The sequence below is a fragment of the Martes martes genome, assembly GCF_963455335.1.
Source record: "Martes martes genome assembly, chromosome: 7".
Taxonomy (NCBI): domain Eukaryota; kingdom Metazoa; phylum Chordata; class Mammalia; order Carnivora; family Mustelidae; genus Martes; species Martes martes.
In genome coordinates, this window is record NC_137894.1 from 4,456,801 (window position 1) to 4,475,654 (window position 18,854).

An 18,854-nucleotide genomic window follows, 5' to 3' on the forward strand; every position below is an offset into this window, starting at 1 on the left:
ATGCGGTCCTGGAATCGAGTTCCGCATCAGCCTCCCAGCTTCTCCTTCAGCCTCTGCCTCTCTGTCTCATGAATAAATAAAATCTTAAAAGAAAAGGTAGTGTTCAAAATCAGAGACAGGGCAGGGCTAGTCACACCTGAATGAAACCCAGTTCTGCCCATTATGAGCTCCGTGGCCCTAGGGAAACTCCTCAACCACTCTGAACCTCCAAAAGAGCAGCAATATCCACCTCCCAGGATCGCTCTGCGCCTGCGTAAGAGAATGGATGTGAGAATCACGTGTGTCGTGTAGAAATGTTCGATTTCTGTTACGATCATAATCGTAGCATATTTAGCTGTGAACTAAACAGGAGTCCAGTTGGAAAAGCAGTTGGAAAGAACCAGACACTGATACACAGACACGAAAAGAGCCGCAAAAGTAGGATGGGGTTACAAATACGCACGTTTTTTATTCTAATAACGCGAGGTCATTTGCTGATCAGAGAGAGGCATTTTAAACAGGGACCTCAAAAAAAAAAAAAAAATCCTATTCTTGGGACCTCGCTCTTTCCTCCAGAGGGGCTCCAGGCTCCCCGCACCTACTTTCCTAAGACTGGTGTGGCACCTGTTGGTGGACAAGGTCAAGAGCAGGCTGGATCCCTTGGAAAAGATGGGGGAGGGGGAGGGGTGACAACACAACACATTCTAGAATCCAGAACATCCTGCTTTGCTCAGAGCAGACCCGAGAGGACTTTGTGGCTACCAGTTGAATCAGATGCTTTCACACGCGGGTGCACACGTGCTTGCATTCACTCACTCATCCCAACACTCTGTGGACCACTCCTGTAGGCAAGGAACTGTGCTAGGAGCTTCTAAAGAATGAGACTGATCCGCTGGATGACTTTGGAATAATCTCCATTACACAAGTGAAAAAAGCAAGCTGCAGAACACTGTGCGTAGAATGCTACCATTTGTATTAAAAATAGATATATAAATATACATATTTATAAACTTGTAAATGCATAGAATTGCTCAGAAAGTGTACACAAGATCTGGATAGATAACAGTGATAAATTCTAGAGGTGGGCTGGGGAACTGAAGGCTGACCTCCGATCGGAAGGTTACTTTGTACTGTATATTCTTTTGTATTGTTTGGATGTCTTATCAGGTATGTGTATTAATTAAAAAAAAAAAAAAGCAACAAACGAATTTTTATAACAAGGGAAAGTGCAGCCAGAGCTGAGTGTACAGTGGTGAACGGGGCAGGCAGGGGGCTCCTGCGCAAAATGTCTCGAACTTGCTACGCCACAACTGCTACAGTTTTTAAAACCAGACTGTTTACATAAGTTAAGGGAACAGTTCTTTCTACACCAATTATAGTAATTCGGCACATCATTGTACAGAGATAAAGCGGTTGGAAAATAAATACTAGTCATTCGTCAAGCCCAAGAGTATTAGGCTGTAGTTTCTACACGGGTGGGGAGCTTATCTGTTTAACTCCATCAGCAGAACGGTCACTCCTGAAAACGCAAACATAAGCACTTGTTACAGCAAAAGCATTTGCTGATGGTAAGTGATAAGACAGCACACCCACTAAAAACATCTTCAGAAAAGAAAAGAGCAGAAGATATTGGGCCCTGAGGGAACCATGTTTTCTCTCATGGCACCCCCCAAAACGGACGGTCTTCAGTGGCAAGATCAACCCCCAAGGTAAATGAAAGGTCACGGGCACCCCCCCTCTGCTTCAGAATGTCCCGCACAGATGTCTTACGCAGGATTCTCCCTGGGGTGACGAGGCACAGACGGGCTCCAAGGAGAACCTGGCACTCAGGGGGAGGGTGGAGGGGGCACCCAGCCACAGGGGAGGTAGGGAAATAGGTGTCCTGATGGCTGCAAAGTGCTGACAGGCTGGGAGGCGGCCAAAGCAGCCAGGCCGGGAAGGCAGTGTGGGGTGGGGGGTGCTGTGGACTGTGGAACCAGACGGACCCGACATGGCACCAGCACGTACAGCCGGCCCAGCAGGTTCTCTGACCTCTCTGAGCCTCTGTTCTTCTCCGTGCGACGGAGGTGGGTTAACCGGGAGGTCCTTGTGATTACAAAACTCAGCGGGCTGCGGGCCACATCACTACTGCTGCAGCAGCGTGCACGGCCCACCTGCATGCCGGCGGCAGGGGGAGGTGCCCCCCACCCCTGCACCCTAAAGGCAAGAATCCATCCCACATGTATAGTGCCTGCAGCTCACCATCTCATGAAGCCCGGGAAGCGAGCTGGACGGGAATTACCAGGACTATTCAGCAGCGGGGCGGAGGGGGGGGGTGGGTGGGGGGTGAAGGGAGAGGGTCTCCTAAGAGCCAGTTTAGGGCAGAATCCAGGTTGTGCCCCAGGTCTCCTGGTGAGTAGCCTGGCATTCTTTCCACCCCGCACCATCCCCAGGAAGGAGGGTGGATGGGGTCGGGCCAGGCAGAGGAGCCTGCAGCTCGCGACGCTGCCCTCACTCCAGTTACCACTGCCTGGGGGCGGGAAGAGATCCACAGTCCATCTCGAGCCTCCTTGGTAGTGTTCCCACAAATGGACTATGGGGTGTAGGGTGGGCACCTGCGGTGGAATTAGGAAAGGGACGACAGACAGCCAAGATGGGGTGAGCTCAGGCCTTACAGGCGCCCTCACTACCGGCTTGGGAAAGAGGGACATGGTGGCCTTGCCAAGTGTAGCGATCCTTAAACAGCACAGCCTCTCCAACACGGAGGCGAGCACTAACCGTCCCAGGGTCATGAGCATTTCCACTAAAAATCTGGCATCGGACAGAAAAGGAAATGCACTTTTTTTTCTGTTGTGAAAAGTCAGACGTATTGATCTGACTGAACAATTACGACCGACACTCAATGCCTTCCTTGAAAGAGCACCTCTAGGCACTCGGCCAGTCCCCACTTCCCTTTGCTGTCCTAGACCCGCCGGGCCCCGTCGCACCCCCAGCCGCACAGCAGCAGCTTGGGTCGGGGGTCAGAGGACACCTCCACGTGGCCTGCCCCTGGGGCTTGGTTGGGCCCAGACTCTGACCAGCCTGCCCTGTCTAGTCCCGACGCTGCCGCCCGCGAGCCCCCCGTGGCAGCGGCGACGCCAGGACCTCTTGAACACTGCGAGGTAACCCTAGAATTCCTCCCCTCTCTCCCTCCCCCGACCGCCACCTTAGGTCTCTCAGGAGGAAAATCCATTTGTAGGAAAGATGGGGATGCCCAGAACATTCCAATAGGCCCCTTGGCCAGTATTAAGACCCTCCCCTCGTGCCCTCAGAAAGTCTCTCGGGGACCAGGTACCGAGCTCCCGGTCTCCTGACCTCAGCTCCAGAATCTGGGAGGACCGTCCTCGGACAGCGGCACGCTGCTCTCCCTCAGAGATGGGACCGGGAGGGAGTCTGAGCGAGACTCTGAAGTGCAGCGGGGCAGGGCCAGGCTCACTTGAAGAGGAATACAAGAGCCCACCCGCGTGGTAAGAAGATTTTTTATTTGAAATATAGTCTGAGCAACATGAGTGTAGCCGAGAGGAGGAGGGGCCGGCCTGCTTGGGGCGGCAGCCTCTCTAATGGCACAGGAACGAGAGTACAAATATTCCGACGTCTGTGCGCCCCCAACCCCGCGGGCGAGGAAGGGCAGCGCGACGGCAGAGCCAGGGCGCACAGCTCCCCCGACGCGGTCTGCCCGCCTCGGCCGCGCCGCCTGCCCTCCAGAGCTCCAAACAGAGGCGAGCTGCGGAGCTTCCTCCCACCCACGCAGACGGGAGGAGCCAGTGACAATTCATTCTCCAGGACTACTTTGGAGGGGAAAGAATCGGAGAAGGCAGGAAGGAAGGGCACCGATCGAGGGCCCTCACCGAGCCAGCCTGGGCGAGCTCTCCAAGGGGGGTGGGCCCAGCACCCGCATCCCCCTTCTCAGGCTCCGCGGGCAGGGAGGAGGGCTCCGGCCAGAGCCCTGGCTGAAGGCAGCACGTGGGAACCTCCCAGAAGGGCACAGTGCTGAGGGGTTTCAAGCCGAGTCGACCGCGCTGGGGCTGGGCCACGTAAGCAGCCTGGGGTTGGGAGGACACAGACAAGGGTTGGGGTACCAAGAAGCAGCACAAAGCCATAAATAACAGAAGCAGATTCGGAGCTGGGGGGGTCCTGGGTGACCGCACATTTCCCCCCGCAGCTCGGGGCAGACACGGCTCCAGGGCACAGCCGGCCACACTCGCACTGGGGCAGAGCCTTCTCTCCCCCACTGTCCACACGGCAGACGGGGCACGCCGGGGCAGCACCCCGACCGCACGCACCACAGAGCCCCCGGTCACACCTGAGGGGACGGAGCGGGGCTGTCCTGGTCCTGAGAGGCCTGTGCTGGACTCTGAGCATCTGGGGCACCGTCCTCCTCGGAAACCGGGCCTCGCGATCTCGCCTCTGGGTCGCCCAGCAAAGGCTCTCCGGCACATTCTTCCAGTCCGTTCTCCCTGGTCTCCATGGACACCTCCTCCCCGGAGCCCTCCTCGGGCTCCGCCGCGTCCTCCTCCTCCTGGTCTCTCACCTTGTGGACAATGAAGAGGTGGCGGCTGAGGGAGCTGGCCGAGGTGTAGCACAGGCCGCAGAGGAGACACTGAGCCGTGGAGCTGTCTGCCTGGTGCTGAGGTATGTGGCTCTGGAACTCGAGCCCCGAGTCCGTGGCAAAGCTACATTTCGCACACTGGAACAGGGACTTGTGCCTTTTGGTGGAAGAGACGGCCGCGCCATTGCTGGTGCCCGGAGCGTCCCCGGCTCCGCTGCCTGGTCTTTTCAGATGGCTCACCTGCAAGGGGACAAGGCGTGAGTGGTGTCAGGCGGAGCCCGTGTCCAGCCGGAGCCCCGCACCCAAACGCTGCCGCGCATGGACTCCCAGGAGCCGAGCCCCGCCCAGGCCGGGCTCGCCCCAGCCCCAAACCGTGGGTTTAGATTTGGTTTCTTTCAGGTTTTGGGGTTTGCTTTTCTTTGTCTCATGTAACATATGCACGTGGCACCACATTCCAAGGATGTGGGACGGGCAGGAGAAGTCCCTCTTGGCCAGCTCTCCCCGGGCCTGCCCACCAGAGAAGGCCACATGGCCTGGGTTCTGCGGCTCCCCGAGGGACCGTCTGTGCACCCACAAAGGGACAGCTGTTGCCTTTTACAAAACGCGACCACCACATGCACACTTTGCTTCAGCCTACTTTTCCTACTTCAGGACACGGGCTGGCCGCTGTCTCCAGGAGGGCCCCTACATAGTGTCGGCGGGGTGAACGGTCCCCTCCCGCCACACGCAGCTGCGCTCCTGCGCTGTCGTACTGCACACGGCCCTGTGGTGCGGGGCGCGGACCCCTTCAGGCCCGAGGCCAAAGACGCCGGACAGAACCATCCCAGGGACAGAACCACTGGATCAAAGGGCATGTGCATTTGGAGGGTGGGCGTGTACATGTCAATCGCAGACAGACGTCCCCAAAACGTCAGCGGACACCCCACCTGCCGCGTGTGAAAGGCCTTCGGCTGACCAACGCCCTTCTCCAAGCAGCCGGGAAGAAGCGCCCTGCAACCCCAGGCAGCTCGCCGAGTCTCCCAGACATGCCCAACCCTCTGAGGAGCAGCCCTCCCTGTGCCGGCGTGGGAAGAGCGAGCCGTGAGGAGGGGAAAGCATGTCGCTCCTCAGGTTCACCGGAAATGGGACAAGGGCACGGAACAGCGCTCGTGTCGTACAGCAAGGGTCCAGGATCCCGGGAGTCTAGGTTTGGCTCCTCCCGTAACGAGTGTGTGTGTGTGTGTGTGTGTGAGACACACGTGCACATGCGCACACACTCAGGGGAGCGCTGCCACCCTCAGCCCTGCACCCCCCACCCCCTCCAGGCACTAGAGGGGCGGCGGCAGCTTGACACGGCACCTGTGGATCCGCTCCAGTGTCCACCAGGCACAGGAAAGCCACAGGCATGAAAGGCTAACGGCCGCCTCCCAGGTCTTTGTCCCTGTCCTTCACCTGCATGCGGTCCCGCACAGGACTAGAGAATGAGCCACAGTGAGCGAAGCTGCTGCTACGGCATGCTCCGTGGCCACTGTCACACATGGGCCCCCTGCGGCCGGCTCAACGGGCTCACGGAGCAAGTCACCCCCAGGGGCAGGGGCCCCACACTCACCTGAGGGGAATGTCCACCCGGAGGTCTGACTTTGGACGTCTGGCTCAAATCAGGGTTTCTGATACCATGCATAAGGCTGATGTGGCTCTCCAGGAGGGAGGGCCGAGGAAAGCTCGGGCTGTCCTCTGTGCAGTACCTGCGGGAGCAGAGCCCGAAGACAGGGTCTAAGGCGACAGGCCCCAGGGAGCCTGGCGGGGCCGCGCACACCGGCAGGGAGGCGAGGCGCACGCTGCTTCTGGCTTCTGGGGAGAGAGCTGCCTGGGGGTCATCGGGTGGCCGGGCAGTGCTGGGCACTCCCCAGAGACACGGAGCCGGCAAGCCGGCCAAGGTGGCAGACAACAGCAAGTCAGAATGCTCGTCCCGGCCCTGGGCCATGATCTCTCTCCACTTCCTGCCATCACTGCCCAGAGGTCCCAAGGCCGGGCCAGTGGTCAGCAAGGAGGAGGCCAGACGGGGCCCATGGTCCCATCACTGTCCCTCCTCCTGAAGCTCAGGGCCGGTCACGCTGACGGGCCGTGTGGTCTGGGCTGAGGGAGGTAGGAAGGGGGAGGCTCCGGGGCCACCAGCGGCTAGAAGCTGGTCCCCGACCGGCCCGGCCTCCCAACTGAGCCACCGTATCTTTCCACGAGAGACTTGCTTCTTCTCTCCTGCTTCTGCCCCCCCACCCCCCCACCCCTCCCCCGATCTCACAGCAGAGAAGAGCCCCAGCAGTGCCAGCCACAGCCCTTTTGAACCGCAGGCCTCCTGGCTTGCAGGCCCAGCACTCACCCACAAGTATAGACTTTCTTCACTGTGTCGTGGTTGTTGCGGATGTGTTTGCGCAGGCTGTTCGGGGTGTGGAAGGACTGCTCACACTGCCGGCACGGGTACCGCTTCAACGCCTGCGGGAGACAACAGGACGCAAAGCATCAGAACTCTAGGACCGCTCCGGGGGTCTTTGTACGCGGGCGGTACAGGCAGAAAGCCCTGAGGCTCTGTGGGACCCACCCTGCCCCAAGCTCCGGGCACCCTAAGGGGTCAGCCACATAAGGGGGCTCTGACCCCACAGGACAGAAGTCCAGAACTCTGGCACTGCCTGGGGACCACGTGCCGACACTTACCCGACCGTGGCTCTTTTTCATGTGGGACACGTAATTCTCCCGATCAGGAACCCACTCCTGGCACTCCTGGCAGGTCCAGCCAGTGTTCCTCAGCCGGGGCCTGGCCTCGGCCCTGCGATGGGCCTCAGGCCTGCCCCAGCGGCTCGAAGGCAGGGAGCTGCCCCGAGCAGCCACGCTCGTGGCTGGGGGCTCGGTGGGAACTCGAGAGCCAGGGCGGCTTGAGGACGTGTCCGACGAAGACTGGAGGCTTGACAGCTCGTCCACGTTTCGGGGAACACCGTGGGTGCTCTGGGGATGGGGAGAGCGATTACTGACTGGGTAAGGGGAAAGAGGCACAGAGTCAGACCCCCGACCTGAGGCGCGTGCCCTCCTCCCCAGCGTCCTTCCCCGGGGCACCCCACCTTGACGTGCTGCATCAACTCTGGCTTCTGCAGGAACAGGAGTGGGCACTCGGGGCACTTGAAGACGCCCACCTGCGTCTTGCTGGCGTTCTGGTAAAAATGTTGCTGAATGTGCCTCTTTTTGTTGAAGACCATTTCACAGGAGCACTTATAAATGAGCCTGGAGAGACGAGGCCCAGGGAGTGAGGGGGCCGGGCTCTGGGCACGGAACCGCCACCGCATCTCCACTCTCTCTGTACCAGGGTCAGGTTTGGGAAAGCACTGCTCTGAGCCGATGTGGCTACTCCCCTGCCTTGGGATGCCTCCAGCGAACCCCGGGCAGCCCCAGCGCCAGCCCCGGCTCCCTGGTCCATCCTAACACCTTCCCCTAGAGTGCCCAGGCCACTCGGCTCCACCCCACAGGCCTGCCCGCCCCGCACCACACTCACTGGGAGGGTCTGTGAGGCTGGGTGGGGTGCTGCGCGGCGCTGTGGTCCGCGGTGCTGCTGGCAGTCTTGAAGGCCATGGGGCAGAACGCACATTTGTGGAAAACCTGGCAGTGTCGCTCCTGGATGTGGCTTTTCAGCAAGGCCAAGGTCAGGTGGACGACCCCACAGTGCACGCACCTGGATGACAGGAGTGGCGGGGGTGCGGGAGGTGCGTCAGACCCAGAAGTCGTGCCGGGGGAGGAGGACGGAGGGCAGGAGCAGAGCCATCTCGGGGGCCCTCTCTCCCCGCCACACGTGCACCCTGAGAGCCTGTCTGCTGCCACCATGCCCAAGGCTACGCTGGCGGGAATGGAGAGGGAGGGGAATGGTCCCAAGACGATATAAACCAAATCCTTTGAAGCTTGACACCACCGCAGGGGTGCAAGAGGCCACAGGAGCCTGGGCCTTCCCACGGGCTGCTACCGAGTGAGCGGGGACAGCCGCTTCGCGCAAAGTGCGACTGGGAGACGCCAGGCTGGCCCGAGCCACAGGCACAGGAAAACACGCAGCCTCAAAGCCCAGGACGGAATCCTGCCGAGCGGCACAGTCCAGGGGAACCTGTGCTGACTGCGGGAATGTTCCACACTGTACTGGCCATGTGGCTACTGAGATTTAAATTAATAAAATAAAACACAGCGGCCGGTCACGCTGGCCACATGTCAAGCTCAACAGTCAGGCACGGCCGGTACAGCTCCGGACCACGGGGTTCCGGAGGCCCCGGCTGTGTTTTCCAAACACCGTCTAGCAAATATATGGTTTGTATCATGCATGAACTATATCCAAGCACTTGTTTCTGAAACCGAGGCCGGACTCTTCTGCCAAACTTCACAACCTCCCTCTCTAACTGGCCTTCCCCTTCCGCAGTCCCACGAGCCTGTGACCGACACGCCATTCTCCATCCACTCCAGGCCCTAGACCCCCTCGCGCGCTCCTTCTTTCCTCCTGCCCACACACAGAGAGCCCCATCTCCCCCGCATGAGGAAACCGCTTCCCTGAGCCCAGCCACTCCCCTCGAGGTAACTGTGAGCCCCCCTTGTTGCAGTATTGCCTGGCCCCATAATCCCAACATTCCAGTAAGACCGAGAAGAGAGACTGTTGCCTTACTGAAGAAAAGGACATGCCTTCACTTACAGACCCTCTGACTCCCAAATAGAGCCCTTCTGTTCACTCCCCGAGCCTGTTTTCACAGTGCACGGACATCACCACAGAATCCCTCCTGGTCCTTTTCGTTTTTCCTCCTTTTTTGTGTATCTGGGGGGTGGGGGTGGGGGGACACAGGGAACCCCCTTTGCAAATTTAATTAGCTATGAGGAGCAGCCCGCAGAACCAGAAAGCTGTGTGCGACGACCTCTGATGTGCGCTCATTACTAAACTTGTACGTGCTTTAAATTAGAGTTTCCACATGAGCTACTTAATTATATTTTCTTTTCTCTCCCCTAAACAAAATAGTGACCAACTTCTAGCACACAGAAGTACTTCCACACCACAAGTATCATGGGGGGAAAAGAAAATCCACATATTTCCAAATTCTTCCGAAGTGGCCAAGTAGACCTGATCCGTGTAAGGAAGCTTAAGTGGCCTTCCTCGTACGAGTTGACCAGACTTCAGCAGGGGCAGCATAAACATGTGCTTCAAAAATGCGGCTAAAAACCCCTTCTATGTACTGAAGAGACACTTTGCAAAGAAGCCTCATGGAAAGTAAGAACTCTGGGAGTGAAAGAACCCACACCGTGTCAGTGAAAAGACTGAGTCAAGTACGGTTCACACATTGACGAAAGAGCGGGAAGAGAAATCCGACCCCAAGACAGAACTCTTTACGCCAATTTTTTTAAGAGAAAATACACAAATACAGAATCAGATGCCATGAAATATGTAAAGTTTTAGAAAAGACAAAGAGTAGTAAAATACTTGATTGTCCTAATAATCACAAATAATTAAAAAAATGACAGATCATTAAGAACAGTTCAAACTTGCTCCTTTACATCACTGGCCACTCCCCAAATTTTCAACAAAGAGCAGAAAAATTTACACAATTCTAAACTGTATATATAACATATATACACATTTTACTTGAAGTACCTACACATTAAACACATAAAATGTACTTTGACAATGTCTTCGAGAAAAGCAAAAATAACACAAAACAAAGTAAGATTGTAAGACTCTGTAGTAGAACTCAATGAAATGGAGCACAGGGACACTGAGAATTCACTGAAACGTAACACCCACAGAACAGGAGGAGATATTTGCACGTCATGTATCTGACAAGGGACTTACATCCAGAACAGACAAAGAACTCTTACAACTCAATAGTAAGATAATAAATAACCCAATTAAAAACCAGGCAAATAGACATTTCTCCAAAGAAAATACACAAATACTGAACAGAAAAGACTCAACGCCGGGAGCCACTGGGAAAATGTAAATCAAAACCGTAACGAGATACCACTTCACACCCACAGGGATGGCCGTCAGCAGCAGTCAGACGCCACCGCCGCCAGGAAGGATGTAGGGAAATCACAAATCTCGTCTGCCCACTGGTAGGGATACAGAAACGGTACAACCACTTCGGAAAACAGTCTGGCGGTTCCTCAAAAAGTTAAACAGAGTTACCAGGTGGTCCCGCTCGTCGACTCCCAAGTGTCGACCCAAAAGAACGGAAAATTTGCGTCCACACCACAACTGACGCATCAGTGTGCGCCAGGGCATTACTCATAACGGCCGAAGGGTGGAACCCCAAGTTTTTATCCGGTGGTAAAGGGCTGCGCGAACTGTGGTATCTACGGACAGGGGAGCATCATTCCGCCATAACAAAGGAGCAACCTCTTGACATACTTCAACAGGGGTGAATCTTGGCTAAAACTACAGATCCTATGATTCCTTTTCTGTGAAATGTCCAAAAGAAACAAATACATGAGGCAGAAAATAAATTAGTGATAGCTAAGGGAGGGGGGAATGGAAGGGTTATAATACAGTTTCTTCTGGAATGAAGAGGATGTTCTAAAATTGGTTGTGATAACTGAACAACTCTGTAAATACACTGAAAACCATTGAACTGTACACATTACATGGGTGAATGTGTGCTGTGTGTCTAAATAAAAGTGATACAAAAAATGCATGCGAATAGCAAAGCTCTTAAGCACAACCGCGACTATACACTCGTGCATACGCCTCCTGGGTGTGACCACAGGCCTCTGAAGGCTGGATGCCAACAGCCCCCGAGAGCCCCCCGGCTGAATCATGTTACTCTTCTGTCGGACATTCCGTACAAAAAGGCCTGACAGGGGCATCTGGTTGGCTCAATCGGTTAAGTGTCCGACAGGGTCCTGGGATTGAGCCCCGAACCCAGCTCCCCGCTTAGCGGGTAATCTGCTTCTCCCTCTCCCTCTGCCCCTCCCCCCGCTCCCTCTGTCTCTCGCTCTCAAATAAATAAACATTTAAAAAAAGAAAAAAAGCCTTGAAAAACTGAATCCCTTTTGAGACACTATGTTTCTTTTCTCTTGCAGATGAAAGTAAATTAAAATATTGAATTAAAAGACCAAAGACCAGGGCGCCTGGGTGGCTCATTCTGTTAAGCCTCTGCCTTCAGTTCAGGTCATGATCCCAGAGTCCTGGGATTGAGCCCTGCATCAGGCTCCTTGCTCAGTCTGCTTCTCCCTCTCCCTGTCTCCCCTGTTCATGATCTCTCTCTCTCTCTCTAATAAATAAATAAAATCTTTTTAAAAAATGCTATAAATCTATCTGTATCATTGGAAACTCCTTGGATTCAAAATCCAAAGATAAAAATTTAAGTACTGCTTGCATTTTTAGTGGATTGGACTTGATCTTGGAACCAGCAGCACATGCTTAAGTCACAGTTGGAAAGGTACTTTCAAATGTTACGCAATACTGTAAAAACACACGTGCAGGTGTTTGGTTTAAAAATATGGCCTGGCGGGGGGGCACCCAGCCGGCTCAGTCGGTGGAGCCTGTGACTCCCGATCTCAGGGTTGTAGGTTTGAGCTCCATGTTGGGGCCAGAAATGACTTATATAAAAAAGCAACAAAAACACCGGGCTGGGATGCTACCAAGCCACGCCCCTCTGCGGCACAGCGGCAAGGGCTCTGAGTAACCCATCTCCGGTGTGTTCTGTTTCTCCTGCACTTTAGGGTCTCCATTTCCCATAACATGCAAAAGAAGCTAGTCTATATCTGGAAGTACTTACACAGGGACAGAAGCCAGGGAGTCCCCACAGCCCCTCCCCATGCCTCTGCCCCGTCTGTGAGCCGCCATCAAGCTCTGATGCTTCTACTCCCCAAAGCTCTCCCAGATCTACCTTCTCTCCATCCCCACAGCCGCCAGTGCCTCAGCCAGAGCCACCGGCCTCTCACCTGGACCATCCCACTCGCCTCCCAACCTCTGGGCTCTCCCCTCTCTAATGCACGTCAGTTTCCCCTCGAGATCTCCCTGAAGCACGGGTCTGCCACACCACTCCCCTGCTCCCCTGGGAGCCCCTCACTGTTCACTGGAGAAAGTCTAAGTGTCTGCCAAGCACTCCAAGGTCTGGCTTGGGCCTGGCCCTACTGATGCCCTGGCCTCATTTCCCACCCTACCCCCAGTTCATCTCACCCCCCACCCCAAAATGTTCATCATTCCTGTAACCTTTCGTGTGCTCCAGATCCCTGCCCGTACCCTTGCCAGACATGCTCCCCCGCCCCCTCGCTTGCCAGAAAACCTACTATCTCCTCCATGAGCGTCCCTGACCACCCGTACTGGGGAGCTCCCCGCTCTAGTTACCGTCGCCTGGGTGGGTGTGTGACCCACCCCACTGAAGCCCCTGCCGGCGGCAGCTCTGTCCCAACCCCCTTTGTATCCCGAGGGTCTGACACAGCACTACAGACCAGAATAGGTACTCGAGAAGAAAGTTATTCAATGAACTAAATCAAATATATATTTTTTTAAATACCAAAGAGAAGACAACCTTACTAAATTTGGACAAAATTGATTCTTAGGTAACTGAAAGTGGTAACGTAAAAACATCAGAAGATGTAGAGACTCCAGAATGCAGTAAGTCAGTAAAGGAGCCTCACCGAGTGGTTGTAAAAGTTAGAGATCAATGTGTTTGGGAGGGCGTTTTCCTCCCCGTTTTGATCTTTTTCCTGAAAATGACTTCTTGCCTACATTTACTTGACAGGTGGAGTAGACTCAGTTTAAAATAGTTTTCTTGGTTTTACTATGAGGCTGATCATTTTTCCATTTTCAGGTTGTGCTTTTTTTTCTTTCACAAACGGACAAAAATTCTTCAACGTAAAGATACTGAAGCTTCTGTACCTTGTAGTTCCGGTTGCTAATGGAAACTGGGAACATCCGAAAGTACTGCAATTAGTGAACGTATTATTGATGGTACTTCGAATTTAATATGCCAAACACAGTAACTCTGTAAGTAAATTAACTTTACACACTTTTAAAAATGAAACTAATCCCCAAAACCATCCCTTCAAAGGTACTTTTTCATGTTTAATTTTTTTTAACTCCTTATTCTTACTACCCACCCCCCTTGTTCTCTAAAAATAAAAACACCTAAATACCAACTCACATTCCTGTCTTACTAGGCTGGGGGCCCCGGACTCTTAAGACCAAAGTTCATCCTGAAATGAGCTCAGCCCCAGGAAAGGACCAGCCACTGGGCCAGCCCAGGACAGCACGCCAGGCAGCACCCACCTGTAGCCCACCTTGCGGGCATAGTGCAAGCAATTCTCCTTCACGTGGGTCTGGAAGTAGGCAGAGCGGCAGAGGGCCCCACACTCCGGGCAGCAGTAGGGGGACTTGTGGGCGTGGATCCGCTGGTGGGCACAGAAGCTGCACTGGTTGGGCAGCAGCATCTGGCACACCTGGCAAGTCTAGGAAGAAACACCAAGAAAGCAGGTCACTCAGGAGCCACGGGGGCTGCGCACTCGCAGCTCGCCAACCACAATGGTCTGGCTTTCCTCGCACGGGGTCCCACCACCACATTCTCTTCCAACCCTCCCAGGAAATCTGGCACCCCCAGGCCTCGTTCCAAGTGTTGATACACCCAAGCAAGCTTTGCCTCTCACCTTATTCATCAGAGACAGAACTGATGTTATGTTTCCAGACATCAGTCCTGCTTCTAGGACGGGGAGTGTTCCTTCCCTCAGGCTTAGCAGACCAGCTTTTCCTTTCCAGAGGCCAAAGGCACGTCTTCAAGTGTCAGAGCCCACTACACTGCCAGACCCACTAGGCCCTCTGCCCTCGGTCAGCAGAGGCAGTGCTGGACACCTCCAGTCCCGTGGCTCGGGGACGTCCAGAGCAGACCTGATTGGCCCTCAGAAGCCCCCAGGGCAGGTGGGCTGAGTGGTCTTGCCAGTGTCCGTGCCCTCAGGCCTGTTGGGGGTGTCCTGAGCCACTGCCCTGAGCCGGCTGACCACACATGCCCGCAGGAAAGGGCGGAGTGGGCAACAGCTCCTTCGCTCCCAGACTCAGGAGAAAAGCGGGGGGGGGGGAGAAGTCCAGCAGCCCGCACTGCTCTGGTGGGCACAGCGCAGACAGCCGGGGGGGGGAGCAGCAGACCGCGAGGGCGCCTGCGTCAGCGGGGGCCCTTCTGGGTCAAAAGGGGACCACTGTGCTTGCTCTTCACTGTGGGAGCCACTGACCTGGGCCCAGGGGAGGTGCTTAGAGGGACAAGTCGTTAAGGAGGACGGGAAGAGAAAAATCCAAACATGGGGGCCTCTACAGGACCCCCAGACCAGTTTTTTCAACAAATAGACTTCAAGGGAAAAACAGAAAAAGGAAAATTACAGATTAAAAGATGTTTAAGAGAAAGGTTCACATTGCAGTGTACAGCTCTTATTTGGACCCTGATTCAAGCAAGCCAACTGTAGAGAGAGACGAGACGCTCAGAGGTATCGGAGCACTAACCTGACAATGACATCAGGACATTTGACACTTGATATTAAGGTCTGATAATAATAAGGGATTATCATTATTATTAGTTTCGAGATGTCATGATATTATATCCATGTTCTTTGTGAGGAAAACCTCATACTGTAAAGATACATACAGAACTATTATAGACCCAGTGATGCTGGGATTTGTTTAGAAATAATCCATGAGCGGGAAGAGAGGGGTGAGAAAATACATAAAACGAGACGGGCTAGGAGCTGGCGATTATTAAAAGATGGTTTGTTCTACCTTTCTGGCCACTTTTACGTATGTTTGGGACATTCCATAATAAAAAGACTTTTTGTCTTTTTGTTGTTTTTGTTTTTAATTCCAACACCTGTCATCAGGTCCAAGGTTTTGTTCTTAAGATTTATTTATTTGAGGGGCGCCTGGGTGGCTCAGTGGGTTGGGGCCGCTGCCTTCGGCTCAGGTCATGATCCCAGCATCCTGGGATCGAGCCCCGCATCGGACTCTCTGCTCAGCAGGGAACCTGCTTCCTCCCTTCTCTCTCTGCCTGCCTCTCTGCCTACTTGTGGTCTGTCTGTCAAATAAATAAATAAATAAAATCTTAAAAAAAAAAAAGATTTATTTATTTGAGAGGGAGGTAGGGGGAGAAATAAGGGGGGAGAGGCAGAGGGAGAGGGAGAGAGGAAGCAGACTCTACACTGCTTCTGTGGGTTCAATCCCACGATCCTGAGATCATGACCAGAGCCGAAACGAAGAGTCAGAGGTTTAACGGACTGAGTCACCCAGGCACACCCTGGGCCCCATAGTTTTTTTTAAATTACATAAAATTGGGATGCCTGGGTGGCACGGTCGGTTAAGTGCCCATCTCTTGGTTTCAGCCCAACCCTGATTGCAGGGCTGTGAGATCAAGCCCCCCATAGGGCTCAGAGCTCAGCATGGAGTCTGTTTAAGATTCTCTCTTTCCGGGGCGCCTGGGTGGCTCAGTGGGTTAAAGCCTCTGCCTTCAGCTCAGGTCATAATCCCAGGGTCCTGGGATCGAGCCCCACATCAGGCTCTCTGCTCAGGAGGTAGCCTGCTTCCCTCTCTCTCTCTCTCTCTGCCTGTCTCTCTGCCTACTTGTGATCTCTGTCAAATAAATAAATAAAATCTTTAAAAAAAAAAAAGATTCTCTCTTTCCCTCGCCCTCTGCCCCTCCCCCCAGCACACAGACAGGCATGCACATGCATGCACGCTCTCACTCTCTTTCTCCCTCAAATAAATTTTAAAGTAAATATAAATAAATATATATATATTTATATATAAAATACATTTATATACATATATGATTTATATATATAAATATACATACATATATATATATATATATATATATAATTAAAGGAGAAAAACAAAAACATTCCCTAAAAATTGAAAAGCAGAAACTAAATAACCCAACAGCATATCGAGTTGGTGACATAACCATATAGAAAAAACACTTATTCCCAGTGACTTCTAAAATGCAGTATTTTGACTGATACATCCTTAATGTAATCTATTCTAAGACCAGAAAGAACTGCAAATACACCCTCAACTTTCTGTAGTTGCCTTAGATGTTAAAAAAAAATTGGTATTAATACTTCAAAATTTGGGCATAGATATATATGTGTGGTAGGAAAATCTTAGGAACCAAGATTTTCAGTATAAAATCAGTTACATAAAAACTCCATAATTTTACATTTGAATACCAGTATAAACTCATGATTTTTCTTCCCCGTTTTTTTTAAAGTAGGCTCCATGTCTCACGTGGGACTCAAACTCACAACCCCAAGACCAAGAGTCATGTGCTCCACCCCCTCTTTCTTCTTTTTAAGAAGGTATCTTTCCGGGGCGCCTGGGTGGCTCAGTCAGGGAAGCCTCTGCCTTCGGCTCAGCTCAGGATCTCAGGGTCCTGGGATCGAGCCCCGTGTCGTCTCCCTGCTCAGCAAGGGAGCCCACTCCTCTCCCCCTACCCCCACCCCGCCCCGCTTGTGTTCTCTCCTGCTCACTTGTTCTCTCTCTCAAGTAAAATATTTTTTAAAAAATACATATACTTCCTGAGGTGCCGGGCTGCCTCAGTTGGAAGAATATGCAACTCTTGATCTCAGGGTCATGAGTTTTTAATGAGTTTGAGCCCCACAATGACTGCAGAGATTACGTAAATAAATAAAACTTTTTCAATAAATAAATAAATACAATAAAAACATACATTTCTCAGCTCTGGCCACCGCAAAGGCCTAGCAGCAGATACGCCCGCCAAGCGTCCCCGGTACCCGGAATGTGACGGCAAATAGCATTCCTCACCGCAAGACACCTGGCTCTTTGGAAGGATGGCTGATGCCACATTTAGCACAAGAAATGCACCCAGGACACCTTGTTGGGACTGAAAAGTAAGGAAGCTTCTCAGGCTTCATGGGTTCACATGTTCCCAGGACACAGGAGCCGGCATGACGGGACTCCACGACCAAAGAGGAAACAGCCTGACCATGGAAAAGCACCTGACCCCAACATTCCACACAGGTGAATCCCAGTGAGCTCATTGTAAGAACAACAGAGGAGGCTACCTCATGCCCACTGGGGTGCCTACTGCTGAAGGCAAGCAAACTAACAGACAAAACAGAAAACCGCAGGTGTCAGCGAGGATGTCGAGAAATTGGGACCCTCACGCTCTTTGGCAGGAATGTGAAATGGTGCAGCCACTGTGTGCGGGGGAGAGGGGTGGTTCCTCAAAAATTAAAAATAGTTACGATATGATCTAGCCATTGCACTTCTGAGTACGTACCTGGAACAACTGAAAACAGGACACTTGGACACTGTGTTCAAAGCAGCATTCCTCAAGCAATCCCCAAGATGCGGAAGCAAGCCTAGCATCTATCCACGGGTGAGTGGATATACAAAATGGGGCACAAACACACAATGGACTATTATTCGGCCTTGAAAAGGACGGAACTCCTGTCACATGCCACAGTAGAGGTGAGCCTTGAGGACATTATGCTAAATGCAATTAGCCAGCCACAGAAAAACAAGTACTGTGTGATTCCACTGTGTGAGGCACGTGGAGGCAAATTCATAGAAACAGAAAGCAGGAGGGTGGTTGCCAGGGGCAGGAGGGAGGGGGAGTGGGGAGCTCTTTAATGGGTATAGAGTTTCAGTTTTGCAAGATGAAAAGAGTTCTGGAAATTGCACGACAGTGCAAATGTACTTAACGCTACTGAACTGTACACTTAAAAAATGGTGGAAATGGTAAACTTTATGCTATGTGCATTTTACCACAGTTTTTTTTTTTTTAAATAATAAAGGACAGACTCTTAATACACTATTGGAGACTGCCAGGACATCAACTCACTACTGTAAAAACTGGTAACTAAGGAAAACAAATTAAGTATATATCCCATTTTCCAACATAAACTATATTTCATAGTAACCAAATAGTCCTCATCAAAGATGGACAGGTATTTTACACAGAACTCCAGCTAATAACTGAGAAAGAAATACTAAAATTATAAAACTCCTTTCTTCAACTCATAAAATTACTGACTCAAGGAGTAATTATGAATGAATACTAAAATAATTAGGTAAAAGATAAGGAACTCTACTATGAAGGTATCAGAACATCCCCACCTAAACTCACTGATCTTGTTTAGTATCATTAAAACTGAGACAATCTGGGGTACCTGGGGGGTGCTCAGTTAAGCAGCTGCCTTCAGCGTGGGTCATGATCCCAGGGTCCTGGGATCGAGCCCCGAGCTGGGGGAGGTGGGGAAGCCGGGCAGGGGGCTCCCTGCTCAGCAAAGAGCCTGCTTCTCCCTCTGCCTGCCGCTCCCCCTGCCT

General features: G+C 52.8%; 1 protein-coding gene across 3 annotated transcripts in view; it reads right to left on the bottom strand.

Annotated features, from left to right (window-relative positions):
• Positions 1-935: 935 nt before the first annotated feature.
• The window catches only part of ZNF592 (zinc finger protein 592), a 49,639-nt gene continuing 31,720 nt past the window's right edge, over positions 936-18,854 (bottom strand). For all 3 annotated transcript variants that reach the window (XM_080809513.1, XM_080809514.1, XM_080809515.1), the window contains 7 exons: positions 13,803-13,981; positions 8,064-8,240; positions 7,636-7,795; positions 7,235-7,522; positions 6,903-7,015; positions 6,135-6,270; positions 936-4,786 (listed from right to left, as the gene is read on the bottom strand). In XM_080809513.1, coding sequence (XP_080665639.1) covers positions 4,295-4,786; positions 6,135-6,270; positions 6,903-7,015; positions 7,235-7,522; positions 7,636-7,795; positions 8,064-8,240; positions 13,803-13,981 — 1,545 coding nt within the window. In that variant the 3' untranslated portion in view covers positions 936-4,294. The remainder of the gene's footprint in view (positions 4,787-6,134; positions 6,271-6,902; positions 7,016-7,234; positions 7,523-7,635; positions 7,796-8,063; positions 8,241-13,802; positions 13,982-18,854) is intronic.